Genomic DNA, 19,457 nt, shown 5'->3' on the forward strand with positions numbered 1-19,457 from the left:
ATCCCAAATTATAATTTATCATTAAAGAGTCAAGGGCCTGAAAAAAGGATTTTAGTATCAAAGTATAATGATACCTTATGTTCAATTCCTCCTCTCCATATCGCCTGTATCTGTTTGTTACCGCGAATGGCAATCGCAAGTGGTTCGATTGCAATAGCAAAAAGGAGCGGGCTCAAAGGGCAACCCTGCCGGGTCCCACGGTGCAAATCAAAACTACTTGGGTAACGGCTGTTTGTTAATACTGAGGCAGAAGGGCATGCATATAATAATTTAAACAAAGAAGTGAAAACAGGACCCAAACCGAATTTCTCAAGGGTAAAAAATAAATAATTCCATTCTACTCTTTCAAATGCTTTTTCAGCATCCATAGCAGCGAGGCATTCTGATTCAATATTTTTGGGAGAATATTAAATGTTCATTAACCGGCGGATATCATAAAATGATTGGCGTCCCTTTATAAACCCAGTTTGGTCAGGGGATATGATAGAGGGGAGAACATCCTCCAATCTGTGGGCAAGAATTTTAGCAAGTATCTTCACATCCGTATTTAATAGTGAAATTGGTCTGTATGATGCACAATCTAGAGGATCTTTATCCTTTTTAAACAACAGGGAGATACAGGCCTGATAGAACGAAGGTACAATCATACATACCCAGTCAAAATGGCAACATACTAAACAGAAATGCCATGCTCACCCAGCAGATTCAAAATACAAACAAAAAATAAAGGCGTGAGTTAGGCAAGCTGTCCAAATGACAAAAAACAAAACAGACACGCTTATCCAGCTGTTTTAAAATAGAGATAAATATAAATAGAGCGCGTGAATTAGACAGTACGTCAAAATGACAGGCAACAAAAAATGTCACACTCACCCAGTTGATTTACTCATTTTAAAAGGGGAGAAAAAAGGCAGGAAGTACCATCAGTCTGAGATTGGCTCGGGATATGAAAAGAACATTTGTCCACAGTTGTATACTCACAGCAGGCAATAGTACTTACTACGGACTCACACCCAATGCAGAGAAGTAGTTAGATGCTTCAGAGACGGACCGAAACCACATCCTCTCGCCGCTCTGGAGAGTGATGCGCAGCTTCGCAGGGAAGAGGAGAGAGGGTTGGAGACCGCGCTGATAGAGCTCAGCCATGACCCCTTTGTATTCAGCCCGCTGCTTCAAAACCTCCGCGCTGTAATCCTCGTAGAACCGGAGCTTGTGTCCATGGTATTCCAGCTCGCTTCGTTTACGTGCCTCTCTCATGATCAAGTCTTTAATCTGGTATCGGTGAAAGCGGATGATGACGGGACGTGATCTCTCACGCGGGCCAGGTTTGGGTGCGAAAGTGCGATGAGCTCTGTCCAGCTCCGGGGGAGAAGGAAGAACTTGATCACCAAAAACCTTGACGAGAAGCTTGGAGAAAAAGGCGGTGGGGCGTGCGCCCTCAAGTGACTCTGGTAGGCCCACAATACTAACGTTCTGACTCCTACTTCTCCCTTCCAAATCCAATAGTTTAGATTTCAGCGACTTGTTCTCTTCCTGCAGTGAGGAGCACATAGCCTCAAGTTGCTCCAGGCGTCAGCAAACAGCTTCTGCATTCTCCTCGAGATCGGTTATACGTTTCCCCTGGCCTGAGACCACGATCTGGATCTTGTCTAGCTTAGTGTCCATGCTGGCGAACTATGACTTGAACTCAGCGGCTATGGCTGCTCTGTGCTGCTCAAGCAAGTCCGGAATGGAAGTAGCCGTTAAGCTAACATTAATGTCACTGCTAACGCTGTCCGAGGATATCTCTGACTCTGCTGAGTCTCTTGTTGCATTCTTTGATTTAGGTAACTTTCCGAATGCAGTGTTGGTGTTATCGGCAATACAAGCACAAATAATCGATGAAAATAGGGTTTAATCAGTTAAGTCAGAAATAGTTAGTGGGAGCTATAAAGCGATCGCACCTACTCCATGCTGTGTAACCCGGAAGTCTGTTTCAAAGTGTCTTTAGTTGAGGCTTCGATTTTGTCTGGATAAGACTGCCTTTGCACAAAACTGGCTTTCTACGCTTTCTTCAAATCGCTCACTGACAGTCTGTTCATGTATTTTTTAACTCGCTGCTTCAGTTTGCGTTCCTGTTTAGCTTGAGCTTGGGTTGTGTTTCTGTTTTCTTTTCTCTCGGCTGAAGAAATAGCTCTTTAATCTTCAGGATCCATGCTACATCTCTCATTAGGTCTGTAAACTTGGAAAAATTCCCAAGAAGCTTACTTACTTTTTCACTCACTTTCAGCCCTACAGCACAGGCAGACATCTCACCTTTGACCTCAGGGTCATCGTCAAGAGCTCCATCTATTTTTATTGTTCCTGGCCATTGTGATTGAGGTTTGGAGAGGAAGCATGGGACATTGATCCACAGCTTATGCTGTAATCCATTTGGATGGTACGCTGGTACGTGCAAGTCGTAAATTGCAAATCTCCCAGCTTTCTTGCGGCATTTCACTGAGGCACGCCCCCTTTTGGTCATAGTATCTCATCGCTTTGAAAGTAGAACGAGTTTAGTGAGGCCGACCGTAATACTCTTCAACAAAAATGGCTGCGCCTGTAAAGAGATTTATTTTCTTTGTATTTGTATCACGTTGGTCATTTTAATGTAGATTTTAAATGCTCTTACACACTTGATTACATTGGTACTTTATGCCGGTCACCAATTTATGCATTGCACGGTCTTGCTATGCGTGCAATACAATGTAAAGTTGTGTTGTTTGTTTTCGAGCTGGTTTGTTAAAGAGGCTAATGTAGCTAACAATAACAATGACTAGCCAATGAGAAACGGGACAGCTACCATGACCAAAAGGGGACGTGCCTCCGCAAATGCCGCAAGAAAGCTGGGAGATTTGCAACTTACGACTTGCACGTACCGGCGTACCATCCAAATGGATTACAGCATTAGACTGGAGGAAAACATCAGCCCTCAAGCCACGTGATGCCACATCTGCTAGATTTAGCTTTGAACTGATCCGCGTCATTGTGACACTTTTGTCAGTTCTCGAATGATGGAAACATGATTTGCCTCATGTCTTTTGAATCGTTTGGTGTTACTGGCAATGTACTGTAGAACTGTCATGCTGGTCAGCCCAGAAAACAGGCTCCTCCATATTGATTTCCAGCTCTGCGTTTAGCATCTTGCTGATGTGTACAGCTAAGACTGCAGCTCCAAGTTTCTGCCTGGGTATGGTTGTTTGCTTAAGTAGCGCTACTCTGGCCTTTCCCATGATGAAAGCAATGAGCAATGAGCTGGAGGTGAGATACTGAGCCATTCCCCATTTTGCGGGGTTTAAACTCTATACTGAACGTAAAGGTATCCTGTTTCACATTCCATTGAAAACCAAGCGCCCTTTGCATGGGAAGCTGGTCTTCATCCAGTGTTTTAACTCTTTTAGCTCTCTGATCTTCAGGGATGGGTGCCAGGACAGAGCGATGGTTGGTCAACCATTTATTGAGCCGAAATCCCCCTTTGGCAGGGAGGAGAGACAGGGATAGGGCTAGGAACAGAACACTGATGGGGGCGTGTCCGGGGCCCATTCCCATCCGTGCGGGAAGCCACAGGGCTCGCTGAGGCAGGTTGAGGGGTGGCGTTGCCTTGATAAGGGGCCAACTTGTCTCTGTGGAGGGCCACCCTCCTTCCCCGAGGTGGTAGCTTGACCCTGTACACCACCTCCCCCATCCTCTCTAGGAACCTGCAGGGCCCCACCCACTCGCTATCAAGCTTCGGGCACCTTCCCTTCTTTCTTTGTGAGCTGTAGATCCAGACAAGCTCCCCAGCCTCAGTTCCTTTTCTGCCTCACCCCTGCATTTGTAACTGGCTGAATCTGCGTTGTGTTTTTTTAATGAAAGACGTGACCCACGATCTCTGTCCGGACTCGGGAACTCCGACGTCCATTTATTGGTTGCTCTCTCTCTCTCTCTCTCTCTCTCTCTCTCTCTTCCCAAGGGAACCAGAACAAAGGCCATACATACAACATGATAACAAGAATTATTGAAATCAAAGAAATAAAAGACATAACTGAAGATAAACATGCACAAACAGCTTCCTCTTAGTAAGTGCCCTTGACAATCCTCCAACTCCTCTACGAAGCACACAGAGGGGGAGGGGAACTAGCATGACTACACGAGGGTCAGGTGCATGCTAGGACATCGCAACAAAATACAAAGTTCCCCAAAACACTGCAATCTATGCATGGACATTTAACCAAGACTTCAATCAAACAATGTATAATCAAAATAACTAATATAAAGAATGATAAACTATAAGATGGTCAAAAATTTGAACACAAAATAAATGTACACACCTCTTCCCAAGGGAACCAGAACAAAGGGAAGAGGGCAGGGGGCACAGGAAACTTATGGGGTTCTCGGAAATGTGTGCGGGAGCACAGAAGGAGGTGGAGCCAAATCAAAGAACAAAATCAAATAGAAAGGGGCACATAAGGCGGCTGGAAAGCTACACTTCAGGTAATAAAACAAAACTATAAGGCAATTTTGTGTAATTAAAATTTAAGGGATATTACACCCTGTTACACGTTCAGCAGCTGTCCCCTGGCCAACACAGTGTCACTCCGACTTTGTCAAAAATCAACGCTTGGTCAGGGGCTTTTGGCATTAACTGCTGATGCAAAGGGTGTCCTTGTGCGTCTTCGTTCGACGCAGGGGGTTTTCCACTGCAATGTAATCCCTCCACGGCGATATCTGACGCACAGGGAAAGCGCATTATTAACCCAATGGCTGTACATAGACACGCCTTCAGCATTTATCGCATTGGCTAACGGAGGACATGAAACCAGGAAGTATTCTCCTCACTGTCCGTTTTTACGATAATGGCGAGTTTACAGTGAAATCTGCGACATTTCTCAACACAACTACAACAGTGTGTCCTTGTTAATTACACAACATGTATGGGTTAAGGCTATAAACATCAGTTGTCGTGTTTTGAGCTATGATTCAGACAAACTTAGATAGAAGTTAGACATTTTTTTCTATCAGTTTTGGGTAGCTGAGGTCGTTGCTATAGAGATGACATTGGTCCACTTTGTTTACACGACAACACAGTTTATACCAGAGCTTTTGGCCGTAGGACACACTCATATCAACCAGTTCATACATACTTCGTTGCTTTGAGGACTGGTGGTCTCCATATATATATATATATATATATATATATATGCAGGGCTGCCAACTTTTCAAAAAGCCTTGGAGTGAGATTTTGTCGGGCCAACCAAAATTTTGCCATATACACCCCAATTTTTGTTTGGCCCATTGCCATACACAAAAAACACATACCTCTGACCATACATCAGTGGTTCTCAATGTATGGGCCTTAGGCACTACTCAGAGTGTACAAATGGAACCACAGGACACAGCATGGCCCATTTTGTGCATATTTATTTGGGGAAAAAGTAAACACATAGTACAAAGTAAACAGATATGTAGTACACAGTATGTGTTAAAACAATAAAATAATAATAAAAATGAAAAACCCCAAAACATTTTTTAACCATCCCAGAACTATATGCTAACAAAAAAAGATTACTCATCTCCAGCTACTTATCTCATTCCTTTATGGCTGTGTGCTTGATTGTATTTAGACGTTGCCTTTTTTGAGGCCTTGATTATGTCCTGGGAGGGCTCCTACTTGAAGCAGGGCTCCAAGCCAGCCATCTTGATTGTCATGATGGACGACAATGTCCCATCCAGAGCCAGGCTGTTTCTGGTTTTGGTTTTATTCAGCCCCACCACGGAAAAAACCCTCTCTGCATCGGCGTTGGAGTGGGGTAAAACAAGGACCAGCCTGGCAATTGTTGATAGCCTCATGAAAAGAGGTAATCCTGTCACCTATGAAGAAGGAACCAAGAACACAATGTAAAAATATGTAATATTACTTTGTAAGAGGAGTAAAGGATAATTAATTTAGTCTATAACCAAATGCATGCACCTAGTTTTATGCATACATACCAAATGATTCTAATTTGAATTTTCTACTATGTTATTGGTGTACAAGAATCATTCTTACCCTGTGTTTACGGGTTGCCATCTCAGCCCAGAAGTTCTCTGTCTCGTGTCCAGAGTCCTGGAGGGGTGGTAATACCATAGTCTGGTATTCCAGGAGCTCTTCACTAAGTTTATCATGTTCCTCTGGCCCATGGTAGGGGAGCAGGTGAGGGAACCTTATTTTAAAGCAGAGTTACAAGTATTTTATTTTTGATATATGATGTATTTATGATATATGTCATCAACCCAAAGAATTGTTTTTTAAAAGCCAGTTAGGGATGGATCATGTGCTTAGAGGCATTCTTGTTATAGAATTCATGGCATTAAGTCTCAGATAACAAGCAGAGATTGCTGAAAGAAATCCTAACCTCTCTACAAAGTACAGGACATCTTCCATGCCACATTCCAACCTTTTCCGGACATCTATGAATTTTGCATGCTTGAGCAGTGGCTCTTGCAGAGGCAGTTTCTTCATAGCATACTCCACAGCATTGATTAGAAAACTGAGGGCAGCTTCATGGAACTTCTCAACCTGATGAGGTGTGATGTCTCCATCATCAAGCAATCTGTGGAGCTTGGCCCTAGTGGTAAAGCCAATGTTCAGCTTTCTTCCTGTCACAGATACAACAAATCAAGGTTGACAGATATGCTGTGTCATGCTTATCATAAAAATAATAATAATTATAATCATAATAGTAGAATATTAAACACTGACCTGGCAAATAGTTGTCCTTTTCTTTGAAACAAATCTCATGTGGATGTTTGTGGCCTATCAGCGCTCTAGGTACCATGAATTTAAAACAGTAAAACAGTAAAACATGTTGCAGCAGAAAAAGCAACAACAGCAAAAGTATATCCTCTGCTTCTGTACCTCATCATGTAGTAAGAATATTGATGAACATTCTCTCTGCAGTAGAAGGTTGAAAGATGTGAATGTTGGTATGGTGGCCTGGAAAAAGAGCAGGTACACCTCTGTCATGGGGTCAGTGAATGCCTCCCGAAGTCTCCTGAACCTCGCCTGACTTTCATCTTGAATGGAAAAAACAAAATTGGCAATATGTACAGCTAACAAACTTGTGGTATTAGTAGTAGATGCATAAGGGAAATGACATGAGGGACCATACTGGCAGATTTGAAGTAGCTGGCCAAAGGGTCATACAGCCTCAGAATCCGGGTCACGCAGCGCTCAAGGCTTAACCAACGAACAGAGATATGCTGCAGGATCTCCATATACTCTGCCTCGTGAAGCTCACAAAATTCTGTTACAGTCATTTAATTATAAAACATATGTATTCAAAAGTTCTGTATTTCAATATTTTAATTGGGACTGTCAAAAGTGCATACCTGTTAAGTAGCCCTTTCGGTTGGTGCTACCCTTAAACCAGTAACACACATCCACTATCAGGTCCTCCAGATCAAATTTAGAAACCTGCAATACATAATCAGACCAGAAACATTAAGGTTAATGCATGTAATCAGTACACAGATATTAGTTACATGTGAAGTAAAATTAGGCCTATACTTACTTCCAAAAACCCTGCAGCAGCTTTTTTAGCGGTATTATGGACAATATGACATGGGCAGCCATGAACATAAATGCTGGGGTGTTCCTTCAGGATTCTGGAGGAAATGGAGTTCTGTGAACCTGTGTTCACTGCAGCATTATCCACAGAAAGACCAACACACTTCTGCCAGGGAATAGCCTTTTCTTCCAAGGTGGTCTTGATCTTGCTGAAGATCACTTCTGCTGTCCCACACCTTGCTCCGCTAGTAGTACACATCCCCAGGAAGCGGTGTTCAACCTTATCTTTCATAAAGATCCTGACTGTCAGGGGGTTCATCTTCTCTACTCCTGCAATGACAGCATAGTTAAGCAAAACATCCCATCCTCTTATGTACATGTATGCACAAAAACTAAATAATGCCAGATTATTGTTAAGGTGAAAAACATCATAGTTTGGGAACTACCTGTGTCATTGGATCCATCTGTGACTAGAGTGTATGGCTGTTCCCTCATTTGATCGACCAACTCCCTCATAAAATGTGGTGCCAGCGCCTCGTTTACTATGCTGGACATTTTTGTCCTGGCACACCGGTATTCCTGGGCTGTTCTTGAGTCTTTGAAACACTCCTTTAGAAGAGGCCCCAGGTGGTCTGCAACAGCTAGTGGAACATTGTGCTGCACTAGTGTTGCTGTTATTTTGACCTCAGCCCTCCTTGTCTGCAAGATTTTTTTTATAAGTACTCCCCAAAGAACACAGTTGAGTTGAAATAGACATTATATTAGACAAAACTATAAATTGTGATAGAACAGTAGTAGTACACAAAACTCTTGAACCTTGACAGACCATGACAGTGACACATAGCACACCTTAGCCTCTTGGTCTGCCATACCCACAACAGAGGAACAGGGCACTGAAAATCTGTCTAAAGTTGCCTGTGATTGAAGTGCCTGCTGCTTGTCCTGGTGGCTCTTGCTCTTGATGTGTCGCACAACATCAGTCACCCCTTGGTGGCAACATGAGTTCTCGACACGACACACAGAGCACCAGTAATGTGTGCTGAGGGTCCCTCTTGTTATGAATGGCCATGTTGTGGTCCACTCACTTTTAAAGATGGACCTGTATTTTGCAGCTCCGCACATGGCTCTACTCCTCGACCCCTGCACAGGCCAACGCTGTTCTTCATTCTCTGTCTGTGGCTGTTCTATCTGTTCCTGTTCTGTCTCTTGTTCTGTCTGTTCCTGTTCTGTCTCTTGTTCTGTTGGTCGCTGTTCTGTCTGTTGTTCTGTCTGTTCCTGTTCGGTCTCTTGTTCTGTTGGTTCCTGTTCTGTTTGTTGCTGTTCTGTAGCCCTTTTCTTGTGTGTCTGGTTTTTCGATAGATAAAATAAAATATTTCTCTTTGTTCCTGCTGATGGCCCTGGCTTTTTTTTATTGGGCATCCTTGAAACCTTTAGGTTTAATAAAAGTCATGTTGGTTTATAATTCTGAGCTAGTATATCAGTTACAATATGCTTTTTTTCTGGTGTACAATTTATGTTGTGCTGCATTTAGACCTCAAACTAATAGTTTACAAATATCTCTGTTGTTTACACATTAAAACGAATAGGTTACTTTAAGAGCATAAACACTTATAATTATTAAAAAATACACACCTGAAAAGGGGGGAATTTAATCCAGTGACGGGCTTCTTTGGATAAAAGTCAAGCATCTGATAGTAGACAGTAGTCCGACCGGTTCTGGCAGCGCGAAGCACGAAACGCGAAGCGCGAAACAACACAACTAAGTCTAACTAATCGATCCCTGTGCGGTGGTGTTTATGAATGAATCAAGACTCAAAAAGGTAGATAACAGATAACCGAAACGATTTTTTTTTCTTTTTTTTTTTTGCCCGGAGTCAGACGTGTGTCAGACGAAATTCAGCATAAGAAATCGGGGGTGTGGCGTGAGAGCGTGTGAAGTGATTCAAATGAGTGTGTCTCACGGCCAATGCGTGAGAGTTGGCAGCTTTGTATTATATGCATAGGCTACTTATTTATATCTATATATATTTATTCATAAACTTAAAAACAAGAATTGATATTGATGTAACGGGAAAGGATATAATGGTAACGCCAAGAAGAGAGGCTGAATTTTAACCGAATTCGGCCTATAACTTTATGCATATATCTATAGTATAACTCTATATAAATGTCAAATGTATGACATGCTGTATGTATAGCCTAGTTTCTATATTATACATATTTCAATATTGTCTGGTTATATCTGAACCACACTCCCATAGAAAAAGTACACCGTGTTACAACCCTCTTCGTTGTTTGGATTGGTAATCCAAACAACACTCAGTAAGACGTTATGTTTTTAAACATAACGTCTCCGTCATCGACACACGTGCAGGTAAGAACACACGCACGCGCACACATGCAGGGACACTCGCCGAGGAAAGACGTTATGTTTTTAAACATAACGGCTCTGCCATCGACACACTCGCCAAGGTAAGAACACACACGCACACACCGCAGCGACACAATCGCCCAGGTAAGACGTTATGTTTTTAAACAAACGGCTCCGCCATCGATAAACTCTCCCAGGTAAGATGTTCTGTCTATAGACGGTAGAAATTGCAATAAAAGAAGGGAAGAGACAATTTAAAAAAAAAATCAGATAAATCAGATTGTTTTGACGAATTCTGCGCAGCCCTTCTGAAGTCGAAAATAATCTCTAAATGCATTGATTTAATATTTAATTTAATTTAAAAAAATATATGTATTATATAAATATACAATTATTTAGTTATAATATTATAAGTAGACCATGTAGCTAGTATTGTTATAACAAGATCTTTATCAGACCATTGACAATCCACTTCCACCAATCCAATCAACAAACAGGGTTGTAACAAACTAAGACGGTGTACTTTTAATATTGTCAGGTATAACCAGACAATATTAAAATATTTATAATATAAATATATAAACTAGGCTATACGTACAGCATATCATACATTTGACATGTATATAGAGTTAGACTTTTGATATATGTATAAGGTTAAAGGCCGAATTTGGTTAAAATTCGGCCTCTACAGGCCCACAACTAAATCGTCCCGTAGTCTTGTTATATGCATTATAAGTTAATTATATTTAAATTATTATTACCATGAAGCCTTTATTTTCTTGGCGTTATCTTTACATCCTTTCTCGTTACATCGATATAAATTCTTGTTATAACAAGATCTGTATCTGACCATTGACCATCCTCTCGGAAATTCTATGAATGAAATTCATATTGACGGCAGTGGCGGCTCCTGAAAAACATCTCAGGTGGGGCTATTTTGATTTTATTCTGATAATTATTAAGGTGATCCATTCAATAGGTGCATTAAGCAGTATTCATTTGTTGTTAGATGATTAACTCACACAGATATCCTTCTTGTGTCCACTAGATGCCAATTCCATAAACAAAAAAGGTACAATCCACAATTAATTATTTACATGAATCTAATGTTTATGATGTAAAATGGCTATACAGGAGAAAATATGTCCGGCAACAACATAAAGGGTGTTTATTGACCGACCATGAAAGCATTGGCTTACAAAAGTAAAATAAGTTATCACAGTGGTAGATAGAAATACCCGCTCAGTGCTGTCGGCCATGCGGCCATCAGGGTGGAAGAGGAGGCAGGGGGAGCAGAACACTGCGTTAGCTTCTTCACAGCATGCTAGACAGCTTTTTCTCTCGCACCAATTTGTTAGGGTTAGGGTTTCCTCTGGTGTATGGCATCCTCCCCTTTGTAGAAACCTGTTTAATTGTTACATTTGGTCTTGGAGGTCCTGATTGTTTTAATGCCAATTTGTCTGAATTTAATCGCAGACTAAAAGGAACTTCTTTCAAAGACACAACGGAATTGCACGGTACAGTCGCGATCTGGAAAGTAGTATGTGACTTGATTGAAGATGCTCCTTCCCTCTCTTTGCTCAGTTACATATGACGCAGGCGGTTGGGGCGAGCCCTCCTGGAACCCATAGAGAAGCCGTCCATGGACCTTCTTTAATAGGTCCATGGAAGCATGATGGAAGCCGTATCAGGGGCGATATTTTCAGAGCCCCAAACCATAAAATTCAACGACTTTGATTGGCATTCTGGAGAGTTCTAAACACATTCTAAAGTAAAATCATTATTAGCATGTAATGAACACAGATTATTTTTAGGCAGGCAGATCGGCGGGAGGGCGGCGCCCCAGCGCCCTCTGTGGTAAACCCGCCACTGGTTGACGGTATGGCACTATATCCCTATTCTCGCCAACCCATCTTGTATATAATAGACTGTTTTCGTTGCTTCGAGGAGGTCTGGTAGTCTCCGTATATAATAAATAAATAAATATATATATCTAAATATGTAGCCTATGTATATATTTTTATTTATTATGTACGGAGACCACTAGCCTCGAAGCAAGAAAATAAATAAATATATATATATAAATATGTATGAACTGGTTCATATGTGTCATGATCCGCCCCTGGTTTTCCCATTCACCTGCCTGCCACCCTGATCACTCCCAATTAACCCAACCACCTTCACCTGTGTTTCCCCTATATCAGTCCTTTCCTCCCAAACATTCCCTGCCAGATTGTCTCTTGTGTTTCACAGTGCTTTCCCGCGATTCGAATCCTGACCTACCACCTATCCTGCCTGCTCTCTGATCCGCCTGTCTGACTATCCTGCCTGCTCCTGATCCCCGCCTGTCTGACTATTCTGCCGGTTCCTGATCCCCGCCTGTCTGACTATCCTGCCTGCTCCTGACCCCCGCCTGTCTGACTATTCTGCCGGTTCCTGATCCCCGCCTGTCCGACTACCCTGCCTGCTCCTGATCCCCGCCTGTCTTGACTATCCTGCCTGCCGATCCTGAATCCGAATAAACGATTGACACTGTTCCACGCTCTTCGCCCGTCTGTGCACTTGGGTTCAGCCAAACGCTCACGTTACAATATGAGTGTCTCTCACGGCCAAAGAGTGAGACTTAGCAGCTCTGGTATAAACTGTGTTGTTGTGTCATGCAAACCGGACCGACATCGTCTCTACAGCAACGGCCTCAGCTACCCAAAATTGATAAAAAAAAAAGATTGTCTGAATCAAAGCACAAATAACGACAACTGATGTCCATAGCCTTAACCCATACATGTTAATGCATGTAACAAGGACACGTTAGTTAAGTTGTCTTGAGAAATGTCGCAATTTCACTGTAAAAATCCTCCATTAGCCAATGGGATGAATGCTCTCCATGTGCATTCAGCAGGTCACTAGATATCCATGTCAGATATCGCCGTGGAGGGATTACATTGAACTCAGAGTGAGACTGTGTTGCCCTAGCAGGCTGAGCCGTCTCCAGGCAGTCCTTTAGTCTCCTAGCATACTTTAGGCTGGTAGGAACAGGGGGAGAATCTCGCGATTCCGGTAGACTCCTGACCTGTAGGCCGTGAGCAACAGAGGCAGATGATCCGCTGATGCTTAGCCGAGACAATGGCTAGCTGCTGCTCCATACAGCGATAAAAATCGCTCCACCAAGCTGTCACTCTTGGGGTGCAGGGGGGTAGTATGGGTCATCTGCATGTCCAGCCTTCTACATAAAGCCGCAAAGACACAGGAATCCAAATTTCTCCCCTGGTCGCTGTGGATGGACTCCGCTGGTCCAAAAAGCAGCTAATCATCCCCCCGACTAAAGTGTCCACTATGGTCTCCGCCCCCTGGTCAGGAAGAGTGTATGCCGCAGGGCCTCGATCTTAGCCCACAGTCCCTTGGTGACCAGGGAGAGACTGCCACTTGTTCCCATGGGGGCCGCTGCTGTAGGTGCAACCACTGGAGCACTGGTTGAAGGTCTGCATCCTCCTCTTGCTGCCATCTCCATCCTGTAGTGTCGATCTCCCAGAGCTCACAGCAGACTGGGGACGCCACCTCCACTGAAGAACATCCCTCCTCCTGGCTGTGCAGCTCCTTCTCACAGCTCTCCATCCTTTCACAGTATCGGCAGCCATCCTCACTGCAGGGGCGTCGGGATTACCATGGAGTGGCCCTGCCCTGTGCACCACATTGAAGCTGTAGGATTGCAGCTCCTTGATCACCATGCAACCAGCCCTTCTGGTTCCTTGAAAGACACTGGAGCACGGAGTGGTCAGGTTTTCAGGCCGCAGAGGTAGTATTTGAAGTGGCGAATGGATCTAACAATGGCCAGCAGCTTGCAACAAGTGAAGCAGTGGCGGCATTCAGCTTTGTTAAATTTCCTGCTGTAATACGCTACGCCCGCTCTCCCTCTGGCCCCTCCTGTGCCAGCACGGCACCATTGCCGACGTTACTAGCATCCGTATCTGGAAGTCTTTCAGATGTCTGGTGTCCGTGGGGGTGGGCCCCTCCTGGCCAGCTTGCACTTTGGCCTCCATGGTGCTAATACCTTTTCCCCCCACCTTGTGTCCAAGGAAAGTTACCTATCTCCTCAGGAAATGGCACTTACCAAGATGGAGCTAAACGCCCGCCACGGCTATCCCTCCAGAACCTGTCGCAGTGAGGCAAGTGCTGTCATGGAGGAGCCCCCATGTGCAATTATATCGTCCAGGTAGACACTGTAAGGTAAACACTGATGCCAGGGGGATGCCAGTGAGCACTCTGTCCCTCTCAAAGGTTGCAGGTGCAATGCAGAGGCCAAAAGGAAGGACTGAACTGCCACAATCCTCTGCTAGTGCAGAATGCAGTCTTGGGTCTGGCCTCAGGGGCGAGAGGGCACTGGAAGTAGCCAGAGCGGAGGTCTAGTGAGGAGGATGACCCAGCTATGACATCTAGGGCCTCATCGATGCACGGGATGGGGTAGGATTCCTGCCTCATTACTGCGTTCAGTGGCATGTAGTTGACACATAATCTCCACTTACCCTCCTTCTTAGGCACCATCAACACGGCTTCTGCCCAGGTACTATCTGAGGGCTCTATGAGGCCCGCTCGCTGTATCTCCCACAGCGCCTTATCTGCAGCCTTCTGGTGGGCCAAGGGCAGGCGACACAGGCGCATTCTGATGTGCCTGGCATCCCCAGTGTTCATTTCATGCTGCACCAGGTGCGTGCAGCATTTTACCCTGAATTGGGCTTTACCCAATTCAGGGTAAAGCCCTCTGCCAGTAGTAGCCACAGATGCTCCTGCTGTTGAGGGTAGAGTCCATCACAGTGACCCTGCCATATATCCCGCAAAGCAGATAGCACGTCCCCTCTCAAGTTTGGGGAAGCTGGGCAGGGCAGGGGAAGAGGCCCAGGCTCATGGAGGGGGATGCCGGGGTGGAAAGAGAATAGTCTGCAGGGGCCATAACATTGACATGAGGGGATGGGAGGGAGGGGGAATGTTTGTGGAAGGACTGGGTCAATGGACAGGGATCGGGAAAACAGGGTGGTCGGAAGGTCTTTTGCAAGGGGGTGAATGAGTCCGGGGACGTGTGACTGCTTCATCTGAGCTGTTGTTGGTGGGGGCCGGATGTAGGCAGTGTTTGGCAGGGCCGTATAGACTGTGGGCCCTCCTGGGAAGCCAATCTCTCCCCTCTCCAGGTCCAGCTGGCAGTCGGCGCACCGCAGGAAGTCCAGCCCCAGGATACAGGGGTCCTGAACAGCTGCTACCTAAACTGGGTGGAGACAGTCTTTCCCCCCACACAGATGGACAACAACCCCTTCCCTTTCACGGGAGCCCTCTCCCCCGTGACCGTGCGTAGCTGCACAGTTGTAGGCTGAAGTACTGTCCAGCTTGCAAAATGTCTGGCTTCACCAGGGTCACAGTAGACCTTGTATCCACTAAAAACAGGCCACCCTCTCAACATTGACAGAAGCATGACAAACGTCCCTCACCCAGGTCCACCCCCCCACGACAAGATGCTCTGGAATGCTATCATCTGCTTCTGCCGCTGGGATGGTTGGCTCCTCCAGATGACGACAGTGGGGGTACGGGGGCAGGGTCTCGCATTCTCCCAACTACGCAGACCCTGACTCGTTTACCTGGGCTCTCACAGCTTTAGGGCACTGTCTGACAAGGTGGCCAGGCTGCCCACAGCCCCAGCAGACCCTCGGCCCCGGATGAGATGGGAAGCTGCGGTCTGCTTGCATAGAGACAGCGCGGACGAGTTCGGTGAGCTTGTCCACCCATTCTGGCTTCTGTGAGTCCTCACTTCTCTCCCTCACCGATCTCACCATCGGCTGAGGAGCAGGATGACTGTCGATGGCTCCAGCCCACACCAGATTCCTCTCTATGGCCATCTTATGGGCCTCTTGCAAAGTCTGCGGGTGGGCCAGTTGGGTCTGCGTGCGTAGCTCTGTAGTGGAAAGGGCCTGGAGAAACTGATCCCAAGCGAGTTCGCTCTGCACGGCTGGTGGCATGTGGGCGTATGCTTGCCGAGGCTCTCGATATCGTTGGCCATGGCCCACAGAATCTCCCCTGGCTTCCTACGCCTACTATTAAAACACACAGTCCAAAACGCCTCCTCAGCGCCCCCACTAGGGCCACAGTCACCTTAGTCCTCTGGGCAAATTAGCAACAAACATGATAACGCCTCATCCGACAAACACATCACAATCTTGATCGCTTTTACCTCCACTGACCATCTGCCAGCATCAGCGAAAAGTTCAAATTGCGTGTGGAAAGCTTCCCAGTCAGCCTTACCGGTGTATCTAGGCGTCTTGATGGACACCAGGCTCGATGCAAGAAAGGTGGCGCGATGTCTGTCGCCGTCTTGTGGCATCCGCGGGCAGTCGGTGATGCGAATTACGGGGGAAAAATCTCCATTCTTTCCAACGACGGCTGGTTCCCGTTGGGCTCTTCCCCTCACCAGCGACTCCAAAGCTACTCCACATGCACCCTCGCCATAGTCGTCCGTCTCTATATTCACCCGACAGTCCGCAGGGAACTTTATTGGTGTTGAGAAAAAGCGACAACAACAATAGAAAACTGAGCTAAATGCGATAGCAACTTAAAAAAAAGTTTTTTCACTTCTGACACCAATGTAATGACTAGTGATGGGTCGTTCGCGACCAAATCAGTTTGAATTAATGAATCTTAACAAGAATGAACCAAACTGATTCTTCTCTCTCGTTCGTTCTCAGACTCGACTCCTCCAAAACTTGCTGTTTGTTCACTGACTGTGAGTGGTGAAGAAGGAAGAGGCTTAGTGAGCGAGCGTACGTACGATAATACGATACAACATCAGTGAAATGGTGAATGCATGCTGTCTTTGTGTTTTCTGTGTCATGCCAGATTAATAAAATATTTTAATGTCTCGTCAATCTGTCTCGTTCTTTCATGGTTCGTTCTCCACCCGGGACCCCACCATCATTGCTAAATCAAGTCTATTATCTTGCTGATACGTTAAACATCCAATAATCAACTACACCCCCCTCCCGCTGGGTTTGGTTAAAGTTGTAATGTTGTGTTGATTGATCACCTACTTTCACGATCGTTTGGGAATGAGAACGAGGGAGGAGCTGAGTCTGACTGACTCAGCTGAGAACCGTGCATTCCATGATTCGATTCACCGCTACCGGAAACGCGACTGAAGGAACAAACAAACAATTCTAAACAACTCTTCTTGGCAAACTGACCGACGAGAACTGAATCAAGGAAAATAATAATTATGAAATCCATCTCCAGTAATGACCTCGGCGGTGACATAGGAAGGTCCAGCGATAAGTACTGTACAAATATTAATTAGTACAAACTTACTGTACTGTAAGGCCGTAACCAACACCAAAATACACACCAACAAATGATTTACAGAAACACACACACACAGGACATAGAACACCTTCCACACGCATCCGACCCTCCTTTTCGCCCAAGCCCCTCCCCCAGCTGACCTGGCGATTTACCACCCACAGTGATTGACAGGTAGAACATTCCAAAACATGCACATGGAGCAACTGGCATAACGGACAACAAAATATATTGCAAACACATAACAAACAAACGCTTAAAGAGTCTCAGGGTTGCAACAATACTTAAATTATATTTTATAGTATTAGTATTATTAAAGATATTATATTATGCTGCAAATAGGGCTATGCCAGGTCGCAGCCGTGCCCATGGTAAATGTACAACATGTTAAATGTTAAAAAAAATTAGCTGTACGAGCATTGTAGAACCATTTCATTGCAGGAACTCCAGTTATCCACCTGTTGGAAATGATAATGTGATCAGTTAATGAACTTGAAACACATTTCCATTGTCATGCCCCTTCATACTTGTGGTGCATTCTGTAGCACATGGCACCCTGTAAGATGGCCGCATGGGGTGCATTCTGTAGCACATTGGCATGTCTGATGTAATGTCTGTAATGTCTCAGATTTCCCTTGCAGAAGCACCTTAATTATTCTGATTATTTTTATTATTTTTTACTTTTGTTCAAAGAAAGCGTGTGGAAAGCCGCAGTCAAAACCAACTTAAGGTGAAATGCTCTTCTCTGATTTGGCCAAACTTAAATAATCAAGCAGCAAGACACCCAATCGGTCTTAACACGAGGGGTTTATAACCTGCTGATCCCCAGCAGTTTGACAGAATGTTGGTATAACTTCTGAATATTATTGCTGTAATGCGGCGGCCATGGGACACTGAATGTGGCAGTAGAGAGGATCTCACATTCTTCTGGTGTGATGCTGAGCTAGAGAGCATCAGCGGGAGGAGAGAAGATGAAGGGAGAGAGAATATCAAGAGTTAGAGAGAGAGGAATAACCTTCTCAGATTAATCCCCCACACCATTCCATTTAGCATCAACCGATCTCACTCATATCTAATGTATTTTTAATGGACTGATCTTTCATTGCAAATCGAACGCTAATTCAGTTTTTTGTGAATCCTCTGCTTGTTAGCCAATGCGCTAAAGATCACAAGAAATGCCTTTGTGTGTGTGTGTGTGTGTGTGTGTGTGTGTGTTGGGGGGGGGGTATTTGTGTGTGTACATTTGTTTGTGTGTGTGCGTCTGTGCATTTGTTTGTTTGTATGCGTGTGTGTGTCCGGCTTTAAGGGAGAGAGAGAGAGTGAATGTGTGTGTGTGTGTGTGCATGCATGTGTGTGTAGCTCAGGCCATTTCTCTTACGAAGAAGGGTGCAAGTATGGGTGTGAAAATGGGTAACAAAGAAAGGCGTGAATTCATTATTTGCACTACTCTTTGGGTCCTAGTGATTATGTGTGTGTTGAAAATGCAAATACAGTTCCATACCAGTTCCATGTAAGACCAACTCTAACACGAGTTACTGCATTTGGTGCACTCTTTAAAGTCAAAATAATGTATGGGACCAGAAGGATTCACTGCCAGACACAACATGAATGACAGATTTTCGAGGGAGTGTAATGTTTGACCCAGTTGACCCATTTGGTCGAATCAAGAGTAGATGTGAACGACTGTGCCCTCAAGTGGGCTCATCTGTGCTCAGAGCCCAGCTCATCAGGGCGGCCCGTGGCAGCACTCTGAGGCTGAGTGCTGCCACGCCCCAGTGGAGCCCCCCTAGGGGCTCCTCTGGGGGGTCGGCTTAGCTCAGGAGGTAGAGGAGTTGTCTTGTAACAGAAAGGTTGCTAGTTTGATCCCCAGCTCCTCCTAGCTGAGTGTTGATGTGTCCCTGAGCAAGACACTTAACCATGACAAGCTGGCTGTCGCCGTGCATGGTTGACTTTGCCGTCGGTGTGTCAATGTGTCTATTAACCGATCTAAGTCGCTTTGGATAAAAGCGTCTGCTAAATGCCCTAATTGTAATTGGCCCCAGAGGGACAGGGTAGGATTGGGCATTTTCTTTTGTTAATCCTGCAAGCTGCTCAACTTGAGATGCCCCTGCTGCTTACTGACCTTGCTAGAGAGGTGTTGGATTCTGCCATTGATTGAGGTGTCTGCATTATCTCCCTCCATATGCCGTATGAGTTGAACTGATATGAGGG

The 19,457-nt window shown here is 45.0% G+C and overlaps 1 protein-coding gene and 1 long non-coding RNA gene across 2 annotated transcripts; both read right to left on the bottom strand.

Annotated features, from left to right (window-relative positions):
• Positions 1-5,400: 5,400 nt before the first annotated feature.
• On the bottom strand, positions 5,401-6,212 carry LOC307071907. Its single transcript, XR_013811645.1, has 2 exons — positions 6,047-6,212; positions 5,401-5,868 (listed from the first exon to the last, which is right to left on the bottom strand). It is a non-coding gene; the product is annotated as an uncharacterized lncRNA (long non-coding RNA).
• A 307-nt stretch (positions 6,213-6,519) lies between these two features.
• Positions 6,520-8,615, bottom strand: LOC307071289 (SCAN domain-containing protein 3-like; the record flags this gene model as incomplete). The annotated part of the gene is made up of 7 exons (XM_079730274.1): positions 8,396-8,615; positions 7,993-8,245; positions 7,551-7,876; positions 7,369-7,453; positions 7,149-7,283; positions 6,868-7,053; positions 6,520-6,605 (listed from the first exon to the last, which is right to left on the bottom strand). The coding sequence occupies exons 1-7, from the start codon at positions 8,414-8,416 to the stop codon at positions 6,520-6,522; spliced, it is 1,092 nt and encodes a 363-aa protein (XP_079586400.1). The 5' UTR covers positions 8,417-8,615.
• Positions 8,616-19,457: the final 10,842 nt, after the last annotated feature.

Source organism: Pollachius pollachius (assembly GCF_949987615.1).
Source record: "Pollachius pollachius genome assembly, chromosome: 2".
Lineage (NCBI taxonomy): Eukaryota > Metazoa > Chordata > Actinopteri > Gadiformes > Gadidae > Pollachius > Pollachius pollachius.